Source organism: Athene noctua, chromosome 10 (assembly GCF_965140245.1).
Source record: "Athene noctua chromosome 10, bAthNoc1.hap1.1, whole genome shotgun sequence".
Taxonomy (NCBI): domain Eukaryota; kingdom Metazoa; phylum Chordata; class Aves; order Strigiformes; family Strigidae; genus Athene; species Athene noctua.
In genome coordinates, this window is record NC_134046.1 from 24,957,967 (window position 1) to 24,981,605 (window position 23,639).

General features: G+C 51.0%; 1 protein-coding gene across 1 annotated transcript; it reads left to right on the forward strand.

Moving 5' to 3' along the window:
- Positions 1 to 337: 337 nt before the first annotated feature.
- On the forward strand, positions 338 to 10,311 carry LOC141964373 (electroneutral sodium bicarbonate exchanger 1-like). The gene is given in 21 exon segments (XM_074914688.1): positions 338 to 464; positions 903 to 1,038; positions 1,252 to 1,412; positions 1,786 to 1,900; positions 2,030 to 2,171; positions 2,283 to 2,440; positions 2,811 to 2,898; positions 3,360 to 3,506; positions 3,685 to 3,773; positions 4,247 to 4,421; positions 4,562 to 4,695; positions 5,376 to 5,621; positions 5,723 to 5,828; positions 6,238 to 6,399; positions 7,038 to 7,151; positions 7,505 to 7,666; positions 7,780 to 8,031; positions 8,784 to 8,852; positions 9,385 to 9,558; positions 9,658 to 9,789; positions 10,210 to 10,311. Coding segments are annotated over 21 exon segments (2,976 nt in total). The 5' UTR covers positions 338 to 352.
- Positions 10,312 to 23,639: the final 13,328 nt, after the last annotated feature.

Here is a 23,639-nt window from a genome sequence, read left to right on the forward strand (position 1 = left end):
CTCTGCAAGTGCTGTGCTTCTGAATAAAGCAGCACAGTTCTTTTCACAGAATTTACTATTGTGGCTTTTTTAACAGAGGGAAAAAAGCCCCTGCAGAGGCGATGGTGTGAGTTTTAAATGACCCAGAGCCATCGCTTGTTGCTCAGTTGTTGCAAAGCTCGGGTAAAATAAACCTCGATAAAAGGGCAGGTCTGTGACATTCAGGGATCCAGTGAAAATCACAAAATTAAGAGAAGTTGGTGTTTCCTCCTGGGATAGCTGCACTGTTTTAACTGTGATGTCTGTGTCAACCATCCCACAATAGTGAGAACGCTGCAAATGCTGCTTTTTCTCAGGCCACTGGACCCTGGACATGTGGATGCCACCGGTGAGGCAGAGCCACCGGCGTCACCGACACCACAGCCAGAAGCATCGGAAACGGGAGCGGGAGAAGGACTCTGCCCCAACGGAGCCGGGCTACCACTGTGAGTCCCGCCGCGGCCTTCATTAAACTCCTCAGGGCTATGTGGGTGCTGGGGTCCATGTGGCTAGCTGGAGTGACTTGTTGTTCTTCCGAGGGAAAGGGGCATTATTTAGCAAGACTCCCTTTTTCCAAACTTTTCTCAGATTTTTTCTCTTTAAGGCAGTTAAATGCATAATGGAATTAGGGTCACCTTCCTTAGAGGGATCCTGGCTTTAAGAATGGAAATGTGGGGAAGGAAAACTGCCCATCCCTATGCAGAGGTGGAATCGAAGCTTCTCCTTCTCCGAGGCTCTGTGCAAGCCTGGCCAGAGCCAGGGGAGAGGGCCCAGCCCAATATTTGTGGCTGAACTGGTGCTGATCCGATGACCACTTTGCATGTGAGCATGACGCGCCGTATTCAAGTGCGGTAACGGGACGGGCCTTTGTCTTCTACCCCCAGACACCCCGTCCCAGCGGGTGCAGTTCATCCTGGGGACCGAGGAGGACGAGCAGCACGTTCCCCATGACTTGTTCACCGAGCTGGATGAGATCTGCGCGAAAGAGGGTGAAGGTGCCGAGTGGAAGGAAACAGCAAGGTAAGTCTCTGCTGCTGGCTGCGGTAGGAGAGGAGTCCCCGTGCCGACAGCGCCCGCGGGCTCTGCTTTCTGCTCTGTGGGAGGCAAGGCTTTGCAGCTGCAGGTGATGCTGTGAGGAGCCTTCTGCTCTCGGCACCCCACAGCTCGATCCCGGGGGCTGCAGGGCTGGGGCTTTTTTCTTGCAATGGGGCTGACGGTGCTCGATGTCTGCAGGTGGCTGAAGTTTGAGGAGGACGTGGAAGATGGTGGCGAGCGCTGGAGCAAGCCCTACGTGGGAACGGTGTCCTTGCAGAGCCTCTTTGCACTGAGGAGCTACATCCGCAACGGCACGGTGCTGCTGGACATTTGTGCCAACAGCATTGAAGAGATCGCAGGTACCGTGGGCGCGGCGAGTTGCAGTCGATCGGCCAAGGCAACTCTGGCAAAGACTGTGCCGTAGGTTGCTTATAAGTTGGTTAAATGTCTAGATTCAGACAGAACGGCCAGACGGGACAAGAGAATTGCATTATTTAGAATGGGAAATAATTACCTTAGTGGAGTAATGAATAAGCATTTTGATGATGTTTTTTAGCAAAAGAAAATTCTTGCTGTGGCTGCAAAGGGTGAACTGTGTTAAAACGTCTTGCTAAGCAAGGCTGAGCCCGCGTTAGGGTATCCTGCGTGGCATGGGCCTCTGCGGGGTCTTTGGGGGTCAGGACTTGTGGGGGTTTCTGCTCTGATGGCTTCATTTCCCTCTGCCATCCCCAGATGTGATCCTGTGCCAGCAAGAACAGTCCACGGAGTTTGACGAACACATGCGGGCGAAGGTTCGAGAAGTTCTTTTGAAGAAGCATCACCATCAGGACAAGAACAAAGGAAACATGTTTTCTGACATTGTCCACTTCTTTGCTGACGAGAGCAAGAAGCCGCCAGACCTGCATGTCCTCGACAAGACAGGTGAGGGTTCCTGCAGGGCTTCGGCCCCATTACACTGTTCCTGGCAAAGGGGAAGCATCCCAGTTGTGCTGTGTCTGTCTTTCTGACTGTTTTTCTTTTTCCTACCAGCCCAAACACTCACCCCTCTTCCTTCTGCCACAGCTGCAGAAGCTAAAAATGGGGTGAACCAAGAGACCAGCACAATGGCTTTAAGCAAGGTGAGACACTTGTAGCTTTCTTATGCTTTTGGGGCCCTTGCAAACTTGGCTGCAGAGTTCTGTGGGCTTTGTTTTGGGGGTAAGTGCCTGAAAATTGCTTGTTGCGCCCAGGCGGAGCTGCACTTCCTGAAGAAGATTCCTGCGGGCGCTGAAGTGTCCAACGTGCTTGTAGGAGAGCTGGATTCCCTTCAGCAGCCCATTGTGGCATTTGTCCGCCTGACCCCGGCTGTCCTTCTCTCTGGCGTGACGGAAGTTCCCATCCCGACAAGGTCTGAATGAGAAGCTGAGAATTTTATTTAAAAAAACCCCAGCAAAACAGTATCAGATTGCATGCATCAGTTTGGTGTCCCAAGGGAACAAGGCCAGCGGGAGCAAGCACGTTTCTCCCCTGCACATCTCCTCACCATTGTTTCTCCCTTCTCTGCTGTATCTTTTAAACCCACTAGCCAATTTTAATGACAGTTGGCCGAAAAGTTAGATTTGGGATTGGTTTTGGTGAATTTCAACTTCACCACAGAGTCGGTGAGCCTATGAGTCCCCTTTCAAACTGTGCGCTGGGCTGGGAGCTCCCAGGGGTTTTCTTGGGTGGCCTTTGACCAAGGGCACGTTCGTCTCTCTCACGTTGTTTTTCTTGCCCAGGTTCCTGTTTGTTTTGCTCGGACCAGAAGGAAACAGCCATCAGTACCATGAGATCGGCAGGTCCATGGCTACCCTCATGACTGACAAGGTGCGATGAGATAAGAGAGATTTCCGGGTCACTTTTGGCTTTCTTCTCCTCTCCCTGTCTCTGTAGTAGTGAGGAGGAGGATTTGCTGTCCCGCAGCTCTCCAAATAGCCCACCCCTCGTTCTCAGCCCAAAGCAAACAGGCACATTTGCTGGAGGCTGAAATCCCACCCGGGGTGCATCCTGCACCTCGTCCTTCTGCCCGGGGGTTCCCAGCATGCTGTCCCCAGTGCTAGCATCGTGAGGGCCAGGAAAACTTGCCTTGCTCCTGGAGGAAAAGGCTGTGGTGTGCCGTGGGGGACGGGGCCTCATGCAGATACCTGGATGCACAGATTTTTCCTTTGTGGGGAACATTTCCTGCCATTTGCGGGGGAAAATGACCTTGCGTTTAGCCAAGAGCTGATTGCACTGCTCAGGCTGTCCGAGATGGGTTGTCCTCTCACCAGGTTGTCTCCTCTTGGCAGGTTTTCCATGACGTGGCCTATAAAGCCCAGAACCGGGCTGACCTCGTGGCCGGCATCGACGAGTTCCTGGATCAGGTCACGGTCTTGCCACCAGGAGAGTGGGATCCATCGATCCGAATCGAGCCCCCCAAAAACGTCCCTTCGCAGGTGGGTGCTGCGGCGCAGGGAGGCACGAGGGGGCCGGGCAGGACGGCAGCCTGGCTGGGGATGCTGCTCAGGGCCCGAATTCCCAGGGTCCAGTTTGACACAGTCACATTCCCAGAGCAGAAGCAAGGCAAGCCAGGGCTTGCAAATCCATCCCTTTATCCTACTCCCATTTCAACAGCAAAAAAGGATGATGTCAGGAGCTCCCGATGACAGTGCTCACAGCAAGCTGGAGAAACACAGCGGTCCTGAACTGGAGCGAACGGGAAGGTGTGAGCTTTATTTGTTTTTTTTTTTTCTGTTTGCCTCTCAAACGTGAGCAGGTACCTTCCCTTCTAGCAGGTTCCTGGGGTTAGATGGCTGAGTGAAGGGGCTCCACGTTACCAGCGTGGTCCCCTGGGCTGGGCAGGTGGGAGATCTGGGCAGCTGGGCTCAGCCACAGCATCACTGCACACAGGTTTTCCTGATTTGGGGTGGAAGCAGATGTGTAAGTGCCTCCAGGTAGAGCTCTGCTGCTTCCCAAAGCAAGGGACTGTTGCAGTAAGAGGGGAGAGGCTCTCAGGTTGGGTCCTTTGTCTTTTGGTCGGAGGGGTGTGTTCGTGGGCCTGTTTCTAGTGGGTATGAAATGGGAGGAGGCAAGTGCTTCTGTGGATCAGCGCCTGTGAGGGCCCTTCTGCAGCAGAGCAAACTCCCGTGTGTTCTTCCACAAGAACAGTCTATATTTTTATTGTCCGTTCCTCCAGGCTCTTTGGAGGTTTGATCCGGGATGTGAAGAGGAAAGCCCCATGGTTCTGGAGCGACTTTCGGGATGGGCTGAGGCTGCAGTGTCTGGCGTCCTTCCTCTTCCTCTACTGTGCCTGCATGTCCCCCATCATCACCTTCGGGGGGCTGCTGGGGGAGGCAACTGACGACCACATCGTGAGCACCTCTCTTTGTTGGGTGGCACGGGGGAGGGTAACACTCGTGCAAAAGACCTTGCTGCAGTGAATTTGCTCTGGTTTTGGTTTTTTTCCCCCTCATGATTTATTCCCTGACTGCTGCCTCTCTTCCCTGGACAGAGTGCCATGGAGTCGCTGCTGGGCGCATCCATGACCGGCGTGGCGTATTCCCTCTTTGCTGGCCAACCTCTCACCATCCTCGGCAGCACCGGACCCGTCCTTGTCTTCGAGAAGATCCTCTACAAATTCTGCAAGTAAGGCTGCCTGCTGCTGCTGGGTGCTGCCAGAGTCTTCAGAAGGCAGCAGTGATGGAGAAACAATGTTTTTCTTCTTTTTTTCGGTGGTAGTTGTTAGTTTTGTCTTCTGTGTCCAAGACATTGCCTGCTGCTGCTGCTTTAGTATGTGACGGTGCAAGAGCCCTCAGCCTCTGAGGGATGGATGGGGGCGTTTGGGGTTTCAAGGGTTGAAGTACAGCAGTGGCAGGAGGAGAAGCCACAAGAATGTGGATGCCCAAGATGGGCTGAGACAAATCAGTCTGGTTTGGGAAGGAGGGAAGACGCTTTTCTCAGAGTTCAAAAGCAGGCACTTCCTAGCCCGGATTTTGCAGGGAGAAGAAAGACATTTTTCCCAAATATCCAAATAGTTTTTCTGTGTTTGTCCATCAGGGAGATGGGGGAGAACGCCATCTTGCACACCAGCTGCAATTAGCCTCAATTAGATGAGTGCTAAATGATGATAATGAAATAACTGGCCTCTCCTCCTGCAGCCCCCTACCCTGCACTGCAGCACCAAGGCAGTCTGTGGTAGTACGTGGAAACTGCATTTACCCTCCAAAGCCTTGATGGGCTCCTAAATTGCTTCCCCCTTCATGGGAAGGCCTGGCTCGGAGCCTCGTGCTGCCCTTCCCACCCTTGGTGTCATTTTGGTTTCCCAGGGACTACGCGCTCTCCTATCTCTCTCTGCGGGCGTGCATCGGGCTGTGGACCGCCTTCTTCTGCATAGCGCTGGTGGCCACCGATGCCAGCTCTCTGGTGTGCTACATCACCCGCTTCACCGAAGAAGCCTTCGCCTCCCTCATCTGCTTCATCTTCATCTACGAGGCTCTGGAGAAGCTGAGTCACCTGTGGGAGATCTACCCTGTGCACATGCACAGCAAGCTTGACTTGCTCACCACCTACTAGTGGGTTTTTCCTCCTAAAACATGGCTGCCCCTTGGCAGGAGCCCAGGGCTACACCTTCACTGCCCTCCCCTGACCCCTCTCTTGGCCTATTTCCTCCCAGCTGTAAGTGTGAGGCACCGACCCATCCCAGCAACGAAACCCTGCGCTTCTGGGAGAGCAACAACATCACTGGGTCTGGCATCGCCTGGGAAAACCTCACGGTGACTGTAAGTGCCCTGAGCCACTGCTGGGGGAAGGGACGATTTGTCTCTTACCCTTTCCTGCCATGGCTCTCTTAGACCTCCTTCCCCGTTCCCTCTTTCTCTATCCCCAAGAGTTTCCAGTGTTTCCTTCCCCTCTGGTGTCTTCTTCAGCCACGGCTACCTGCCATTCTGGGGGAGGATGTGCCCTGGCTCTGTGTTATGGTGTCCCATCACCTCCCATCTCTCCGCTCTCCTCTCTGCAGTTCCCTGTGTCACTCGTTCAGCTGCTGCTGCTCATTAACTATAAATCTCCAGCAGCAGCAGCAGCAGCAGTCACAGGACCTTTGACCACGATCCTCAAATCCCGCTTGTTATCCCAGGTTTCCTTGCCGCACGTGCACTGCCTTTGTGTCCTGACGCTCTGTTTCTCCAGGAATGTCGGTATTTGCATGGAGAGTTTCAAGGACCTGCCTGTGGACACAACGGCCCCTATGCACCCAATGTCCTCTTCTGGTGCTGCATCCTCTTCTTCTCCACCTTTGCGCTGTCGAGCTTCTTGAAGAAGTTTAAAACCAGCCGTTACTTCCCAACCAGAGTAAGCAGAAGATGGTGGCCTGCCGCAGTTTCCATGCTCATTTCCCAAAATGGCTTTCCTGGAGCACTGAGCAGTGTTTGCCAGCACTTGGTCAAGCTGGGAAACACCGACCTTGGAGACCGAGCTCTCCATCAGCTGCCATGTCCCTCGCTCATTTCCATGAGTGCAAAGCCATTGTAGCATTTCCCACCTGCCTTGCGACCTGCCCCGGAGTGATTTTTTGATCAGGCAGTGGGAAATCAGGTCTTCCAAAGTGTTGGGTTTTTTTCCCACCTTCTGTGCATCATGTGCTCAAGGGGAAAGTTGGTTCAAATGAGGAACAAATGGTGCCTCGGTGCCTTATTCCCATTGTAGCGGTGAGCGTGGCTGTAGTGGCAGACATCCATTTCCTTATTTCTTGATTATTTTTTTTTAAAGGTCTGAATTCAAACAACGCTTTTCCACCCAATTAAGCACCAGATCTCCCAGGGACAAACACAGCAGCAGCAGCACCTAACCAAGGGAACTGGCTGCATGTCTGCAGAGGGCGGGGGGGGGACGTTGTTAACCAACCTTCACGTTGTTGATGTCCCCAACTCTTCCACCTCGTGTTAGGGCCCCGTTTGCGATGCCCCTCTCAGCTCTGGTTCTTGCTCCAGGTACGGTCCACAGTAAGTGACTTTGCTGTTCTCCTCACCATCGTCATCATGGTGCTCATGGACTTCATGGTTGGGATCCCATCCCCGAAGCTCCACGTCCCCCATATGTTCAAGGTAACGGAGGGGTTTGGCTTGGAGCTGGTTTCAGCTCTTGGGGATGCCCCAAGGGGATGTCGGGGCAGGGCAGGTCTGAGTCTGGAGGAGGTGCTGGTGGTGTGACCATCTCTTCTTCCACCTCTGAACGCATCGTTTCCTTCTGGAAATGAGAAGGCAGCCCCAAAGTAGATACCTACAGGAGAAGTATCTGTAGGTGCTTGCACAGAGGACGCTGGCACTCTGAACCCCACGGGAGAGGGCAACATGAAGCCAGGGCTGGGAGATGCTCTGACACAGGCAGGGAGGGAAAATCAAAACCAGTGAAGGGGCTGGGCTGGGAGATGATGCTGAGGTATGAGCTTTGTTTGCAGCCTACCAGAGACGACCGCGGGTGGTTCATCAACCCCATAGGACCCAACCCTTGGTGGACGGTGTTGGCTGCGCTCATCCCAGCTCTGCTCTGCACCATCTTGATCTTCATGGACCAGCAGATCACTGCCGTTATTGTGAACAGGAAGGAGCACAGGCTGAAGGTAAGGGGCTGCAAGAGAGGGGCTTGTGCTCAAGTAGGGTTTGAGCCTGACTTGTGACGTTGTTCTTGCTCTTGTGCCGCGGGGTGCTGTATCTCATGTTTTGCTCCCTGCAGAAAGGATGCGGGTACCACCTGGACCTTTTCATCGTGGCCGTGATGCTCGGGGTCTGCTCCGTGATGGGGCTGCCCTGGTTTGTGGCTGCGACTGTCCTGTCCATCACCCACGTGAACAGCCTCAAAGTAGAGTCCGAGTGCTCAGCTCCAGGAGAACAACCCCATTTTCTGGGGATACGAGAGCAGAGGGTCACTGGCTTGATGATCTTTGTGCTCATGGGCTGCTCCGTCTTCTTCACTTCTCTGTTAAAGGTGAGAGGAAAATGCAAAACACCCAATCACCGTGAGCTTTTTGGGGGTTATGCACAAGAAGTCCCCTCTCTGCAAGGCTGAGTGGTTGTGGAGCAGAGGAGGAGGTGATCCCAGACCTTGGGGCTTGACCTGCAGTAGGAACCAGCCTCGGCCACGCTTTCCAGCCCTTCAGAGCCCCGTTTGCTGTGCTCGAGGCAAGGGAGCAATGCAGCGGCTTTAACTTTCGGGCATCTTTCAGGCCCACCCGTGTTTATGGGTTGCAACTAAGGGTATTCAGAGCAGGACATCTGCTTTCTTTCAAACAGGCAGCACTTCACTGGTTGCAGTTTGCTGCTCCCAATGCCCCAAAACTGCTGTTGCCAGTAGCTGAACACACTGACATCGTCCCCATGGGCTTCCTCACACAAAGTGATCTCATCTCTAGGCTGAAAGCAGGCACGTCACTTTTGCACGTTGCCACAAGAATATGTAGAAACAGAACATGGCATAGGGTAGCATGGGTGAAGTCACCTCTTTTCCTCCAAGCTTTCGGGAAAAGAGGATTATTCTCATGAAAGAACTCCAAGGTTCAGCCTAAAGCAGAGCATTAGCTCACTTGCACACACAGAATCTCTGAGGGGGAGAATCCGACACACCTCTAACCCTGTGGAAAGTGGAAACCTTTAGGCAATTTTAGGCAGTGCCTGTAGAAGAGAGAGATAACACTGAAATTGCAATTTAACGCCCCAAATGATTGCATTCTTTGTTTTCAGTTTATACCAATGCCGGTGCTTTATGGCGTCTTTCTCTACATGGGCGTGTCGTCGCTCAGTAGCATTCAGGTACGGACTCTTGTGCAGCATGTCGGCTCCCTGGTATTTCACCTCTGTAGAAGCAGGAAAAAAGCAGCAGTGTGGGAAAAAACCTCTCCAAAAGCGAGCAATGACAATGTTTGGTGTAAGGGAAAGATTGGTGGAGGCACAGCAGGTATAGAGGGCTGGGAGGGGCAGGCGGGTTCAGTGCTCTCTGTTACACAGTTTAGAGCAGGTCGGTGTTTGGTTCTGTGAAAATGGGGGAATTCAGGGCAAATGGGCGGTTTCTCCCACTGGTGGAAATCCTTGCTGGGGGATTCAGTGGGCCACAAAAGGCTGTTAATAGACCAGTGTGGAATAACAGCAATTTGGTGGGCAGCCCTCATGGGCAAGCTGGTTTATAGATGGAGCGAAGGGAAAATGAGTGCTGCTCCCAGGAGGAACATAGTGGGATCCAGGATTTCTCACTGCACGTGAGGTCCTGAAAACTCCTCCCACATCTCAACAGGGCCGGAAACTTCCCGCAGTCCCAAGGTGGCCACTTGTCGCTTTTATTTTGCAGTTCTTTGACCGCCTGAAGCTGTTCTGGATGCCGGCAAAACACCAACCGGATTTCCTCTACCTGCGGCACGTCCCCTTGAGAAAGGTGCATCTCTTCACCGTGATCCAGCTGATCTGCCTCGTCCTGCTCTGGGCCATCAAGGTGTCCCGTGTCGCCATCATCTTCCCCATGATGGTAAGAGCCGGTGCCGCTGGGCAGCGGGATGTTTGCAGCGCTGGAGGGAGATGTAGCCTCATCTCTGGCCTCACCGCTTCTTCCCTCTGACTCGTGAAGGTTTTGGCTCTCATTTTTGTCCGGAAGATGATGGATTTCTGCTTCTCGAAGCGAGAGCTCAGCTTTCTGGATGACCTTATGCCAGAAAGCAAATTGTTGGATGGTGCCAAGAATGAAGCCGAAGGAGAAGAGGTAACACTTGCTGGGGGCTGGGGCTGGGCATCACCCTCAGGCTGTGAGATCGCCTGTTTCTATCACAGCTTGTCTTGAAATGTTGGGGGAAGGTCAGGACTCAGCAGAAATAGATCCTAATAGCCTGGATCCCACATTGCAACCTTTCTTCCTAAATTAGGAGGGAGCTTAACACTCGAATTGAGGTATAATCTTTAAAATGAATTATTTATAACAAAGATGGTTATTATGGAAAGCTTTGCCCATAATGGTGTTTTTAACCTCCAGTCTTTGGAGTGAAAAGACTTTACCCTGCTGCACTCACAGCTAAAGCTGCCAAGGTTCAGAAGGAGAGGGCAGCAGGCACTGGTTTTGCTGGGTGTTTAGTTTACGCCCACTTGGGTCAAAGACAGAGAACTTGATTTGTCCCTCTTACACCAGGAGCCCCAGAAGATGATGGAAGCTGCTGCTACAAAGTCAGTTCAGCTAAAGCTGGGGAAGACAAGCGACTCAGTTACCCCAGAGCAGAGCAGTGACAGGTAAAGCCCCGCCTGGCGCCAGGACCCACAGCAAGATTGGTCGGAGGGCGTTTGGAGAGATTTCCCCCCTTGTATCTTTATGGAGCATCCCATGGAAAGCAGCAGTCAGCCTGGTGGGAAATGCCAGTTTAGGGGCAGGGCTGCAGGAGGTGATCGCAGGGCTCTGACCCCAAGCAGAGTGGCTGATCAAGTCACGTTTGACCCCAAAACTGGCCTCATCAGTGACTTGACAGTGGCTGGAGACCCTCACGCTTAACAATGAGGAGTTGCAGGCACAATCTGTACCAGCGGTGGCGGCTTAGGAGCCCACTGCAGGGCCAAACACCAGCAAGAGCCTTTGCTGGAGCTGTTGCTCTGCAGCTCTCCGGTTTGCCTCCCCTAACTCCTCAGCCAGCACAACCTCCTGTGCTTACGCTGAGCTTTGGTTCTCTGCACCCCCTGTGCCTCATGCTGCTGCGCTTGATGGCATAAGTTCCTCTCCTCACGGGTTGCTGTGTGAAATATTTCTTGCAGGGCGGCTCCTGGCACATTTGATATCTGGAATGACACGTACGAACCCACCGTTCGTGGGGCAGGACCCTGACCTGCCGGGGGAGCAGGACGCGGACGATGGGGATGCACCCATGGACATGGCACCGATAATAAAACAGTTGATGCTGCACCTTGTTGTAGGGTCTGTGGTGTGCAGCGGGCCCTGGAGGAGTGAGATCCCACACACACTTCCCGGGGGTCCCCAGGCTGCCGGGCCCCTGCCTGCCCCACTGGTGGGAGCTGCCCGACGCTTCCCTAGGGGGGCAGAACGTGAGGTGGGAGAGACGGTTTGTCAGGGCTGGGGCTGGTGCCCAGAAAGCGGGTTCGTCGCCCACTGGGCAACAGGTCAATAATCCCACCCTTATTTATTGTAGGCTTGCACAAGCCTGGGGGCTCGGCACTTTCCCACAAATCAAGCACCCCAACGGGTCTTTTCCTGCTAGATTTATACACAGAACTTGCAGAGTTAGTAATCTCCCAAGCCCATCCTCTCTAGGAGGATGGGTTAGTAATTTACATACAATTATAACACTGCTGACACAAGACTTCTACTCTACGCATGCTCAGGGGAAGGGTCTTCACCTGGCCAAGGGTCTGCTTGACCTACAGGCAGGATTTTTAGTATTCTAATGAGGGCAGTTCAGTGAAGGATACCCGGACCTTGAGTTTGCTTGCCCAGTTGGCAGTGTACCCCCTTCAAGGTCAAATGGCTCCAGTCTGTCCTGGCTCAAAGGCAGCTGTCGACTTGTTCTGCTGATGAGGGATGACTTTAACACAGCCAAAGGACATCTTGCTTGACCTAAGCATGGCTACGCCGTGCTAAAAGTTTAACCTTCAAGACCACTGCTTTAAAAACAGGGAAAAGATCACGTCTCCATTATAAAATAGTTTGCTGAGAACCAGACAGAATCTGGGCAGTGATACTGCTTGGTGGGTGCTGGAGTATCTGCCGTACATCTCTGAGTGCACAGGGGACGGTCGACAGGTTCTGTAAGAAACAACTGTTCTCAAAAAGACTCCTTCATGGAAAAAGTTGGCTCAGTGCTTAAAGGGGAAATTCCCATAGTACGTTTCTTCTGTCATTCTGACAGATTTGACTGTTTCCAAGAAGAGATGGCTCCTTCCTCTGAAAGGGAAAAGATCCATAATGCTACTGTTCAACTCCAATGGATAAAACAATTTGCTAGCCTACAGTTTCAATTCATTGCAACTCCATCACTTCCTCCATCTTAAAATGCAAAGCCTCTAAGTGGAAAGGATTGGGATTGCCATCTCAATCCCCAGGGGAAGGACACCGGCGATTGACACTTCATGATTAAACGAGAACAGATAAGGAAGACCTAATGCCTGCAGGCCACTGACCCACCCTCCTGCCATTTTCTGGGAAAGGAAAAGGTAAAGGGGAGAGTGGCAGGAAAGCCCAGAACAGACAGGCAGGCAGAGACTAAGGCTCTGAACAGCTCCTGACAGAGCCTCTTGGGCCTTTCTCATCTAGAAATTAAGGACTCACAGGCAGGATAAACAGACTGTTACGTGGGTTGAAAATTTTCTGGACTACCAGGCTCAAAAAATGACTGACAGCAGGACACCTCGGACTCCCCGGCCCCGCCCCCCGCGCGCGCGCCCCCGGCCCGCGCGCGCCGCTCCCCCCCCGCGACACGCGGCGGCGCGCGCCCGGGGGGAGGGTCCGGCCCCGCCGCGCCCCGGCCCGCGGCCCCGAGGCGGGGGAGCGGCGGCCGCCCCGCCCAAGCCGGCGGCGGACGGGGACGGCGCGGATCGCCCCGCGGCTCCGCTCCCGCGGCCAGGCCGCGCTCCGGGGGGGGGCGGCCGGGCCGTGCGCGGGGGGGCACGGAGCGAGGCGCGGGGCCGGCGGCGGCGGCGGCCCTTGGCGCTTGCTTGGCCCCGCCGCTGCCCCCGGAGCCGGCGCCGGGCTCCGCGCCGAAGGGGCCCGCGGGAGCGGCTCCGCGCCCGCCCGCGGCCCCGCGCTGGGGACGCGCCGCCTCCGCCGCGCTCGGGCGGGGCCGGCGGGAAGCGCCGCCGCGGGCCGCTGCTCCGTCGCCCCGAGGCCGCTGCCGGCCGCTCGCTCCGCTCGCCGCGTCTCGGTGTCCGCGCCGCGGCGCTCGGCGCTGCGCGGTGCTGCCGCGGGGCCGGCGGGGCGGCGCTGCCGGAGGGGCCGGCGGGGCCGGGTGTGCCGCTCGGTCCCGGGACAGCGGTTCCTCCGGGCAGGGGATTCCCGTGGGCTCTGCGCGGGGACCCGGGGCGGGCGGCCGGGAGCACTCTGTGACCGACTGTAACTCGCTCTGCTGCCCGTCCTGGGGCCGAGCTCGCTCCGCCGGAGGGGCTGTGCAGAGTTGATAGGTCGCTCTGTCTGTTGATAACTGCTCCGGGTAGTCCCGGAGCGGGGCCTGGCGGGGCAGCGCTTCAGCTCCTGCAGTAGTGCAGTGCAGTACCTGAGGCGTGTAATGCTCATTTTAAAAGTCCCAGTAAAACTTGGAACCTCATGTCGAAGTAGTAAAAATGATGTGTAAATCAAAACAACCTGTCAAGCCCTTAAATGAGACTAAGGGTTAGCAATGTCTGGTCAGACCTGTTAGAGAGTCACAACTTCAGATGAACTCACACCCAGAGGCAGTGAATCATTTCCAAAGTTCTGTTATGTCTTATGGAAAATCATAACTCGTTAAAACTTCCAGTGCCAGCAGTAAGTGCCTTCCTCTGTCAGCAGTCTTGGTATTGTCTTTCCTTAACAGATATTTTATGGATTGTGAATGAGGATCCTGAGCCCAGGTTTTGGCAGAGTGCTTGGGTTTGATGGCTTGGAAATTCAGTACGAATACCAACATGTTAGGTGCACTTTGGTCATAGCTACCTTGCTGTTGAAGAGGCAGCCGTGCTGCTTTTTACAGTTGTTTTTCTAATAAACATACTATAAACAAAGCTGTTATTTCTTAGAGGGATGTTTTTGGCACCTTGCAGTTCCATCTTTTCCCAGAATGTGTGTGGAGGGGTATTTACTGAGGGTCTGTACATGTTCATGGGAAAGAGAGAAAATGCATTACGGACATATCGAAAGTGTGCAAAGGAAAGTTCGGTTTTTTTAAGAAGAGCATAAAATACCTGTTTCTAGGCCTCAAGGCCGCGTGGAAATTGCATTTTGGGCAATAGTCACACTGAACAAAGGATTCGTTTTCTCATTCCTTCTCAGTATAACTGGGACTGTGGATATTTTAGAGGATTTTGGAAAGCTGGAGGTGAGCTGTCTCTAGGGAATGCCGCTGTCAGACTCACAGCAGGTACCGGGTGTTCCCCTCCAGACCCCATCTGCCGAGGTTCCTGGAGATCTGGGTTAGAGTCTGGCCTGCGATGGCTGTTAAAACACTTTAATCAAGGTAAGAGTACAGTGGCTTGAGAAACAAAAATTAATGCCCTGGCTGCTGCTGGGTGTAAATAGGAAGGAAATTTATAGAAGTGTCAGAATTCTTTTTGGTGCAGGAGGAACCCCGGGCAGTGGTGCCAGGATCTCTGTGATCGTGTGTGTCTGGGATATACCCACGGTGAAGCGATGCTCCAGACCCTGGGCTTCTGCTCTTGATAACACATGACCACCTGCACACGTACCAATATCAGCCAAGGGTTGCTTTTACGGTGGACTGAGCTTTTTGGATTGCTGGTTGACTTTGTATAAAATGCAGTAAGTGCAGATTTGAAGGGTTTTGCTTCAGAGACGAGAGCCTGGAGCCTTTGCTGTGAGTTGGCAGCGCTGTGATTTCTCGTGTCCCTGGGCAGACCCTGGGGTTGAGAAGAGCCCTGCTGCTGTGTGAAGCTGCAGGAGGGCACACAGGTGACAAGGTTCCAGAAAGACGGTTTCAGTTGATGGTGCTGGGTTTACTTGTAAAGGCCAAACCCGAGGTTTTTCCCCATTAATGTTTTTTTTTGTTTGCTTGATTATTTTTTGTTTGTTTGTTTGTGTGTTTTGGTGTACTTAACCTATTTTGAAAACAAATTACTTGTGTTTTAATATGTAAGTCTGCGTCCTAGAGGTTGACCTGTGTCAGGTGCACACTTGAATCAGTAGCTATTCACCCCTCGCCACTGAGGGATGAAGAGAAACTCCTCAGTCTGCAGCTGCTGGGAGAGCAGCAACCTTCACAGTGGTGTGAGCACCGAGGCACAAGCAGCACTGCCCTGCATCTTTAAAGCTACTTCTGTGCTAGCCACAAACTGAAACAAAAATTTTGGAGATGGTAAAACCGGCTTCACACTGCAAGTAAAAAGATTGCATAAAGCAGTGGATTAAAAAAGGGGAGTTGACTGGCAGTTCTGAGGTCAGGTGGTTATGCCAGCTTCTGCATCTTAAGGGTTTGCACAGTAAAACAATTGGCATGACTCTAATTGGGTCATTTAAGTTTCAATTAATGTTATTTCTCTCATCTTATGCAATATATGTAATTAAGATATATAAGTGCACATTTTATAACACACTGGAAGGCTGTATTACAATCTGTTTATGGTAGGGCTTTTCTGGCTGTCTTTAGCACTTGCAATATTATTCATTAATGGGTAATTCAGGTTCATTTGCTGGTTTAAAACAAAGAAGTGGAGTGAAAATTAGGGCAAGATACAATGCAATAAGATTATTTTTTCCCCCCAGATTGCTTAGCAGACTAGCTGTCAGAGATGTGAAATACGTGGCCTAACTGAAATTTCTGGTGAAATGTTTGTCCTGTTGGTGGCACTGGCACATGTAGACATGCGCTGCTGCATCTCCCCTGTGAGACAGGTGGGTGCCAGTGGAAGCTCTGCAGTTCTATTGCCCTGGGCTGTGTAGGGCAGCCGGCCTGTTGGAGCACAGTGCTGTGTTCTGCCCCCTCACACGCTGGTGTTTATGTCTCAAGAAAACAAGAATTTGCCCTAGAGAGATGTGATGCTGCATGTTGTGCTCTTGTCCCAGCACTGAGCTGAGTGGAGACCAGAGCTGTGACTTAAGGACAGACTTAACCTGTTGCAGGGAACCCTTTATTTGCAGGATGAGGTTGTGAGACAAGACACACACCAATATGGTTAACAGTCAAGCTCCGATCTTTATTAGAAAAACAAGTCCTTAGATACTCTTGTGACAGCAAACCCGTGTGTTGCTCTGGCGCATGCTCATTTCAAAAACTCGTTCCTCTCAGCACTTTCAACAAGCGCTACTAAGCGTGCACAACCGGTAGATAAATTTCTGCTTTGTTATTCTAAAGATTCCCTTCTTATCTGTTTCTTCCCTAATGAGCACAAATTCTTTTGCTTTTAGCCGTCGTTAATCTAGATGCCGTTAATCTTCTAACACAAGTGCGTCATTAATTTAGACATCGATAATCTTCCAACTTGAATGCTGATGACACTTTTACATTGTCAGTGACACAGATGGTTTGCGACCCGGCATACACACCCACAATTCCCCCTTTTCTTTTTATTAAGGCCTCCATCCTATTTACCACACAAGACAGATGACATCTCATTAAAACAGGAAGACAGCATGTCAGTAATCCCACAATGCACATTGTCTTGCAGTTACCATCAATGCCTAGACATAAATTGAGAGTGATCAGAAAGATTCACACAGCACATACCCTCAAATTCTTCACATCCATGTCTTGGTGCCAGTAACAAAAATCTATAATTGCTTTATTCTGCAAAACAGCATGCCTTACACTATCTTAATCTGTCAACAAATTACTTACTATATTAGATGTTAAGTTAAATTGTTTTTCACTCCAACAGTCTATTTTGTTCAAGGTGGATAGAGCTTTTACAACCCCTACTCCTGGGGGCTAAGAGAGATGCAGTGACAATCTCTCCAGGCCTCCACAATGCCGTTTTATTAAAGGACACACAGCAATCTATAGACCACCATAAAGCACACGCGCAGCTACTTGATTGTTCATAGGCTAAAGCTACTTGTCCATGCGCCCTTTTACCCTCTACGATTGGTCCCGGTGTGTTGTCCACGAGCTGTTCTCCTGCCAGGCAAACATCTTGTTTTCCACAGTCCAGCTTCATTATCTTTTTGCTGCGCACGCAGTTTCTCAGCCCCTTGGCCTTGCAGGTGTTCTTCACACCAGCTACAGGCTGTTGTTACAGTCAGGCCACTCGGTCTGGATCGCTCATAATGTGCCCATTGTTTTCCAACCATTCCACAAATCCCTCTTTTTGTTTTTGAGCGATCCAGGCCCCTTTTATTGCTCGGTCCATCGTTCTCAAAACACTTCCACACACAGTTTAACATCATTAAAAGGATTATAATGACAATTTAAACTGTTATTCCATGTAAAACCAAATCTTTTAACTATCCAGTAATTGGTAACCTTTTAGCTGAATCATTATTAAATATTCTTTCTTCTTTAAGATGTAAACCAAACTATATCCGTCCCCAGGCCTGATCTTGCATGCTATTCCCAGCTACTGGGGGAAGAGACCCTCTCAGCTCTAATTCCAATCAAACAGGTCTGAGATGGGTCGGCAGCAGTTGCTAAACCCAGCAATATGCCTGCTGTGCTGATTGATTTTTCCCTGCCACCTTAGAACAACTCAGCAGTTTCTTATCTATCTTCTGAGGCCTGTTCTTCATCAAAGCTTAGCTGTTTCTCAGAAGCTGTGTAAGGCCGATGCCTCCCAGATCTCCCCTTTCTTGGTTTTGCAACGGCACCTGCAAGACTTGTTTGAGAGCTGTATCAATTAAGGGTTCGACAAACTTCAAAAACATACTGTACTTAGAATAGTTCCACAGAAGGCTAAAACAATACCGCAGTTACAATTAATGATTAAAAGAGTAGGCTAATTTCACTACCTATAAATAAGGGATATGACTAAATACTACAAAATAAACAGTAAGGAAAATACAGAGTAGCACACTTACTTAATGGGGTACTAACATTCAGATCTGCAGTTGCTGGGGAACCCTGGTTGCGGCGAGGATTTAGAGTGCCCTTCCTCGCAAATCCTATGCAATGCATCCATCCGTAGAGGAGGCATCCAAAGTCGCTGCAAGCAGGTCCAGCCTCTAAATCAACAGGCCAAAATAACTGGCACTTTTCTGTGAGCGGAACATCTGATCTCATCCTCCTGTTGGGTTCCACCCAGAGCCTGGCCAGCACTCAAGGGGGAAAACCAAGGAATTTTCTGATAAGGTTAAACACTTGAGTTCTTAATTCTTAATACTGCTAAACAAAGAAAGTTGAATACACACATTCTTGCAGCATTTCATCCTTATTAATAACTACATTTTGTCTAATCTACATCCTTCACTAGTGACTAGTAAACCTATATATCTCATTAAGGAGTTGCAATTACTGTTAGCATTTTCTCTTAAAAGAATTGGCAACTGTAGTGTAGTTTGTCCTGTTGCAGTAGCAAACATTACTCAGACATTCTGCTTAAATGATCAGTCGAAGAGATCACAAACTGTCAGCACAGGGGCACTCACAGCACCCACAGCTGGATCCTGAGTGCTGGCTGCCTCTCACCCTCAGGTGTGGTTGCACACACCCTGCCGGTGACTATTGGAGACTGAGACCTGTGGAGACACCAGCATCACCTCTTCCCCAGGTTATGAAAGGAAATGGTCCTTCCCAGTTACTACTTTCCAGGTTTTTTGCTAACACCTGAGCCTTGCCCTGGACTTCTTGTTGATCTGGTATCTGTGATGAGAAGTGATGCAATATTGGTGGAACCTATGAGACAGGGGGAATGTTTAAAAGGTTCATGACATTATTTAGCCTTATTCAGCCTTTTGTGAGGTGTAGATTGATACCTTGCATCTTCCCCCTCCCCCCCCCCTTTTTTTTTTTTTTTTGTTATTGTTGCAATAGATGCTTTAGCTTGATAGATGTGTGCTCCACAGTGGCCTGACTGGCCGGTGAGTGCAGAATGCCGGTCAGATGCTTGACTCCCCATGCATGGGCCAGGATGCAAACAGTGCTCCAGAAAAGGTATTAACAGACACATGTACATATTTTAACATTTCAAATGTAGCTAAGTGAGTGACAACAGTCTGGCATAATTCTGAGGAGGTGAGTCCCCAAGGGTCGACACCACTTCCCTGTTGAAGAGATGGAGTCTTTCTGGTATTGAGGGCAAGTGGCAATGATGTCTTTAGCCTGATGCCTTGATAAAGAAAACTGTTTTTGTATTGCTCTGGCATTCTGGTGGAAAAAATGCACGTGTTTTCCATCCCACTGAAACAGCAGAGCATATGGCTGACCTGGAGCCAAGACCTCTCCCCCTTTTTGTTTTTGCAAAAGCGCTTTCAAGGTTTGGTGTGCTCTTTCTACGATGTCTTGTCCCATGGGGGAATGCAGTGTACCTGCGATGCTTATCTGTTTGAGATGGTGTTAGCTGTACGGTGGAGATCTTGTTTTGCTTTCTCTGTAAGTACTTTGGGTGATGTCAGTGAAGGATCTTTTCACAAAATATCAAAAAGGCTATGCAGATCATCATGAGTTAGGCCCACGACGGCTGTATCCAATTTATGGTTCCTAACAGTGTCTGTAAATCTTTTAAAGTCTTAATACCAGTTTTAAGTTTAACCTGTTGCAGGACAGTGGTCTGTTCACAAATTCTTCAGCCCAGGTACTGCCTGGTGATGACATCTGTACCTTTTCAAGTGCTATTTGCAACCCCATTTGAGTGCTTGGTTAAAGCAAGAGCCTTTTCCATGATCTGTGTTTCTGCTTCAATAAGGATGTCATCCATATAATGATGTACAACAGCCTGGGGGACCTGGTGGGACTTGGTAAAATAACGCAGTGGTATTGTTTTGCAGGTTGTGCAGGTTTAGCTCCTGCCGGGATCGGAGAGCACGTTGCCGTTGCCCCTCCCCCACCCGCGGCCGGTCGGGCTGGAAGTTAGGCACAGACCCGGGCTAAAGTAACAAGGAATTTAATACAACAGAGTGATAGAACAATCTGAACAACAACAGTAGCAGTGATAATAACAATGAACAGCAATAACAGTGAACAAGATAAAAGATATACAGAGAAATACCGCTAGATGGTCAAGGAGCAAGCCCGCCGCGTGTAAGCAACCCCCAAAACCAGAAGCGAAAGTAAAAAGGCTCCGCCCCTGGACCTGACGTCAGCATGGTATGAATAACCCGGCTGGAGATCCCTTCCCCCTCTCTCTCTGCTGAAAAAAAAAACTTGACTCTATCTTAGCTAAACCAGGACATAATCCACCCCTTTATTCTATACCATCTGCGTCATGTCCAGCTGCCATTTAGCAGTTAACAATAACAAAGTAATAATTTACAAAGGCACAGCATATTTTACGGCATGTTCTCACCCAGAATCAAGTCCCCCTGTGGTATGCATCGGGCCTCTCCATTGTTCTGCATCACCCACCAGGTGCACCCAGGTCCTTGGGTAAAACCAATCCCGTGGATGGGTTTGCCTTTACCTTTGCCTGGTGCAGGACTAAACCAGACCATTTTTCCCAATATATTCCTCATGCGCACCACAGGGACTTTATCCCCATCTACAGCACGTGGAGGTTTCGACTGAGCCGGGTCAGCTCGACTGGCAGACCCTCTTGTGTTGACTAGCCAGGTGGCCTTTGCTAGATGCATGTCCCAGTCTCTGAAGGTCCCACCTCCCAGTGCTTTCAATGTGGTTTTTAACAGTCCATTGTAGCGCTCGATCTTCCCAGAGGCTGGTGCGTGGTAGGGGATATGGCAGACCCACTCGATGCCATGTTCTTCTGCCCAGGCACTGATGAGGTTGTTTCGGAAGTGGGTCCCATTGTCTGACTCAATTCTCTCTGGGGTGCCATGTAGCCACAGGACTTGGGTTTCAAGGCCCAGGATGGTGTTTCGGGCGGTGGCGTGGGGTGCTGGGTAGGCTTCCAGCCATCCAGTGGTTACTTCCACCATTGTGAGCACGTGGCGCTTCCTGTGGCGGGTCTGTGGCAGTGTGATGTAGTCGATCTGCCAGGCCTCTCCATATCTATATTTCAGCCATCGCTCTCCATGAGGGCTTCACCCGCTTGGCATGTTTAATTGCAGCACACGTCTCACATCCGTGGATGATCTCTGCAATGGTTTCAATAGTAAGGTCCACCCCTCGATCTTGAGCTCACCTGTATGTTGCGTCTCTACCTTGGTGGCCCGAGGTCTCGTGGGCCCACCGGGCTATGAACAGTTCACCTTTGCGCTGCCAGTCCAAGTCCACCTGAGCCACTCTAATCTTCGCAGCTTGGTCTGCCTGCTGGTTGTGTCGATGTTCATCAGTGGCCCGACTCTTGGGTACATGGGCATCCACATGGCGCACGTTCACAATGAGGTTTTCCACACGGGCTGCAATGTCCTGCCATACTTCAGCAGCCCAGACGGTTTTACTCTTACGTTGCCAGTTGTTCTGCTTCCATTGCTGCAGCCATTTCCACAGGGTATTCACCACTGCCCACGAGTCGGTGTAGAGGCAGAGCCTTGGCCACTTTTCCTGCTCAGCAACATCCAAAGCAAGCTGGACGGCTTTCACCTCTGCAAATTGGCTGGATTCCCCCTGTCCCTCAGCAGCTTCAGTGACCCGTTGTGTGGGACTCCACACAGCAGCCTTCCACCGTCGATGTTTTCCCACAATGCGACAAGACCCATCAGTGAACAGGGCATATCGCTTCTCCTCATCCGGCAGCTCGTTATATGGTGGGGCCTCCTTAGCACGTGTCACCTCCTGTTCTGGTGACATCCCGGAATCTTTGCTCTCTGGCCAGTTCGTAATCACCTCTAGTATCCCTGGGCGGCTGGGGTTCCCTATTCGAGCCTGTTGTGTTATCAGTGCAACCCATTTACTCCAGGTGGCATCGGTTGCATGATGCGTGGAGGAGGCCTTTCCTTTGAACATCCACCCCAGCACCGGCAGTCGGGGTGCCAGGAGGAGCTGTGTTTCAGTGCCAACCACCTCTGAGGCAGCCCGAACTCCTTTGTACGCTGCCAGTATCTCCTTCTCAGTTGGTGTGTAATTAGCTTCAGAACCTTTGTATCCCCGGCTCCAAAAGCCCAGAGGTCGGCCTCGGGTTTCCCCAGGTGCTCTCTGCCGGAGGCTCCAGGTAGGGCCATTCTCCCCGGCTGCGGTGTAGAGCATGTTCTTAACCTCCTGCCCTTCCCGGACTGGCCCGAGGGCTACTGCTTGGGCAATCTCCCGTTTAATCTTTTCAAAGGATTGTTGTTGCTCAGGGCCCCATTCAAAATCGTTCATCTTGCAGGTCACATGGTAGAGAGGGCTCACAATCAGGCTGTAGTCTGGGATGTGCATCCTCCAGAACCCCACAGCGCCCAGGAAAGACTGAGTCTTCTTTTTAGAGGTTGGTGGGGCCATGGCTGTTATCTTGTTTATCACCTCCATTGGGATGTGGCGACGCCCATCTTGCCATTTTATCCCTAGGAATTGAATTTCCCTTGCAGGCCCCTTAACTTTCTTTTGCTTAATGGGAAAGCCGGCCTTCAGGAGGATTTAAATTATTTTCTTCCCTTTCTCAAAGGCCTCCTCGGCTGTGTCCCCCCATACAGTGATGTCATCAATATACTGCAGGTGTTTTGGGGCCCCACCTTCCTCCAGTGCAGTATGGACCAGTCCATGGCAAATGGTGGAGCTGTGGTTCCACCCCTGGGGCAGTCGACTCCAGGTGTACTGGATGCCTCTCCAAGTGAACGCAAACTGTGGCCTGCACTCTGGCGCTATCGGAATGGAGAAGAACGCGTTAGCAATGTCAGTCGTGGCGTACCACTTGGCTGTCTTCGACTCCAGTTCATACTGGAGCTCTAGCATGTCCGGCACTGCAGCACTCATCGCTGGCGTAACTTCATTCAGGCCACGGTAGTCCACAGTTAGCCTCCATTGGCCATTAGGCTTTCTCACTGGCCATATAGGGCTGTGGAAGGGTGAGTGAGTTTTGCTGATCACCTTCTGGCTTTCTAGTTGACGGATCAGCTGATGGATAGGGACCAGGGAATCTCGGTTGATGCATGTGGGAGTTAGGGTCTGGCGCTCGGAAGATATTGCGTTGTACGGGAAGATAAAACGTAGGCAGACGGATGTGACGTCATAAACCCAGGGTATAAAAAGCGGTGTTATACAATAATAAACGCCATTTGCCATCCATCACATTGATGTCTGTGTGCAGATGGACCGAGCGGCCTGGGGTTGGCCGCCGTGTTGTTTTTCCCTGAGCCAGGTCGTTAAGCATCATTAGGCAACAGGTGCGGTACTGCCGCCGGTGCACCATCCTGGTAGCAATCGGCACTTGCTGCTCCTCAACCTTAAGTCGTCCCACCACTGAGGGATCCTCTGAGAGGCCGGGTAAGGTGGACGAGACAAACGATATACAGAGAAATACTGCAAATACAGCAGCTGAATGCGATAATGCTGAAAACTGTTCTTTTTTCATTCTTGTAGTGCTAGGGCCTGAATAATAGGCTCTGAAACAAAGCTGACCTCTAGATGAACCTCATAACCAAATGTTATCCATTATTAGTATCTGCTAATTAGTAAAATCTGTATTACCAATAGCGTTAATTTTTAGTATCTGATTGTCGTGGATGAAAGTATTGACACGGTGATGATCTAGTAAAAATAATCTAGATTTTATTAATGACTAACAACTATTTGTCAATACAAAATAACTCAGACAGAAAAGCGACTTATTCAGATTCTAAAATGACAATATTCACTCTAACTTACTTAACGGTACCTTAATTTATACACATATATATATGCACATACACAAAACAGACATATACATACAGAAACAAAGGTATTTGGATTCGGT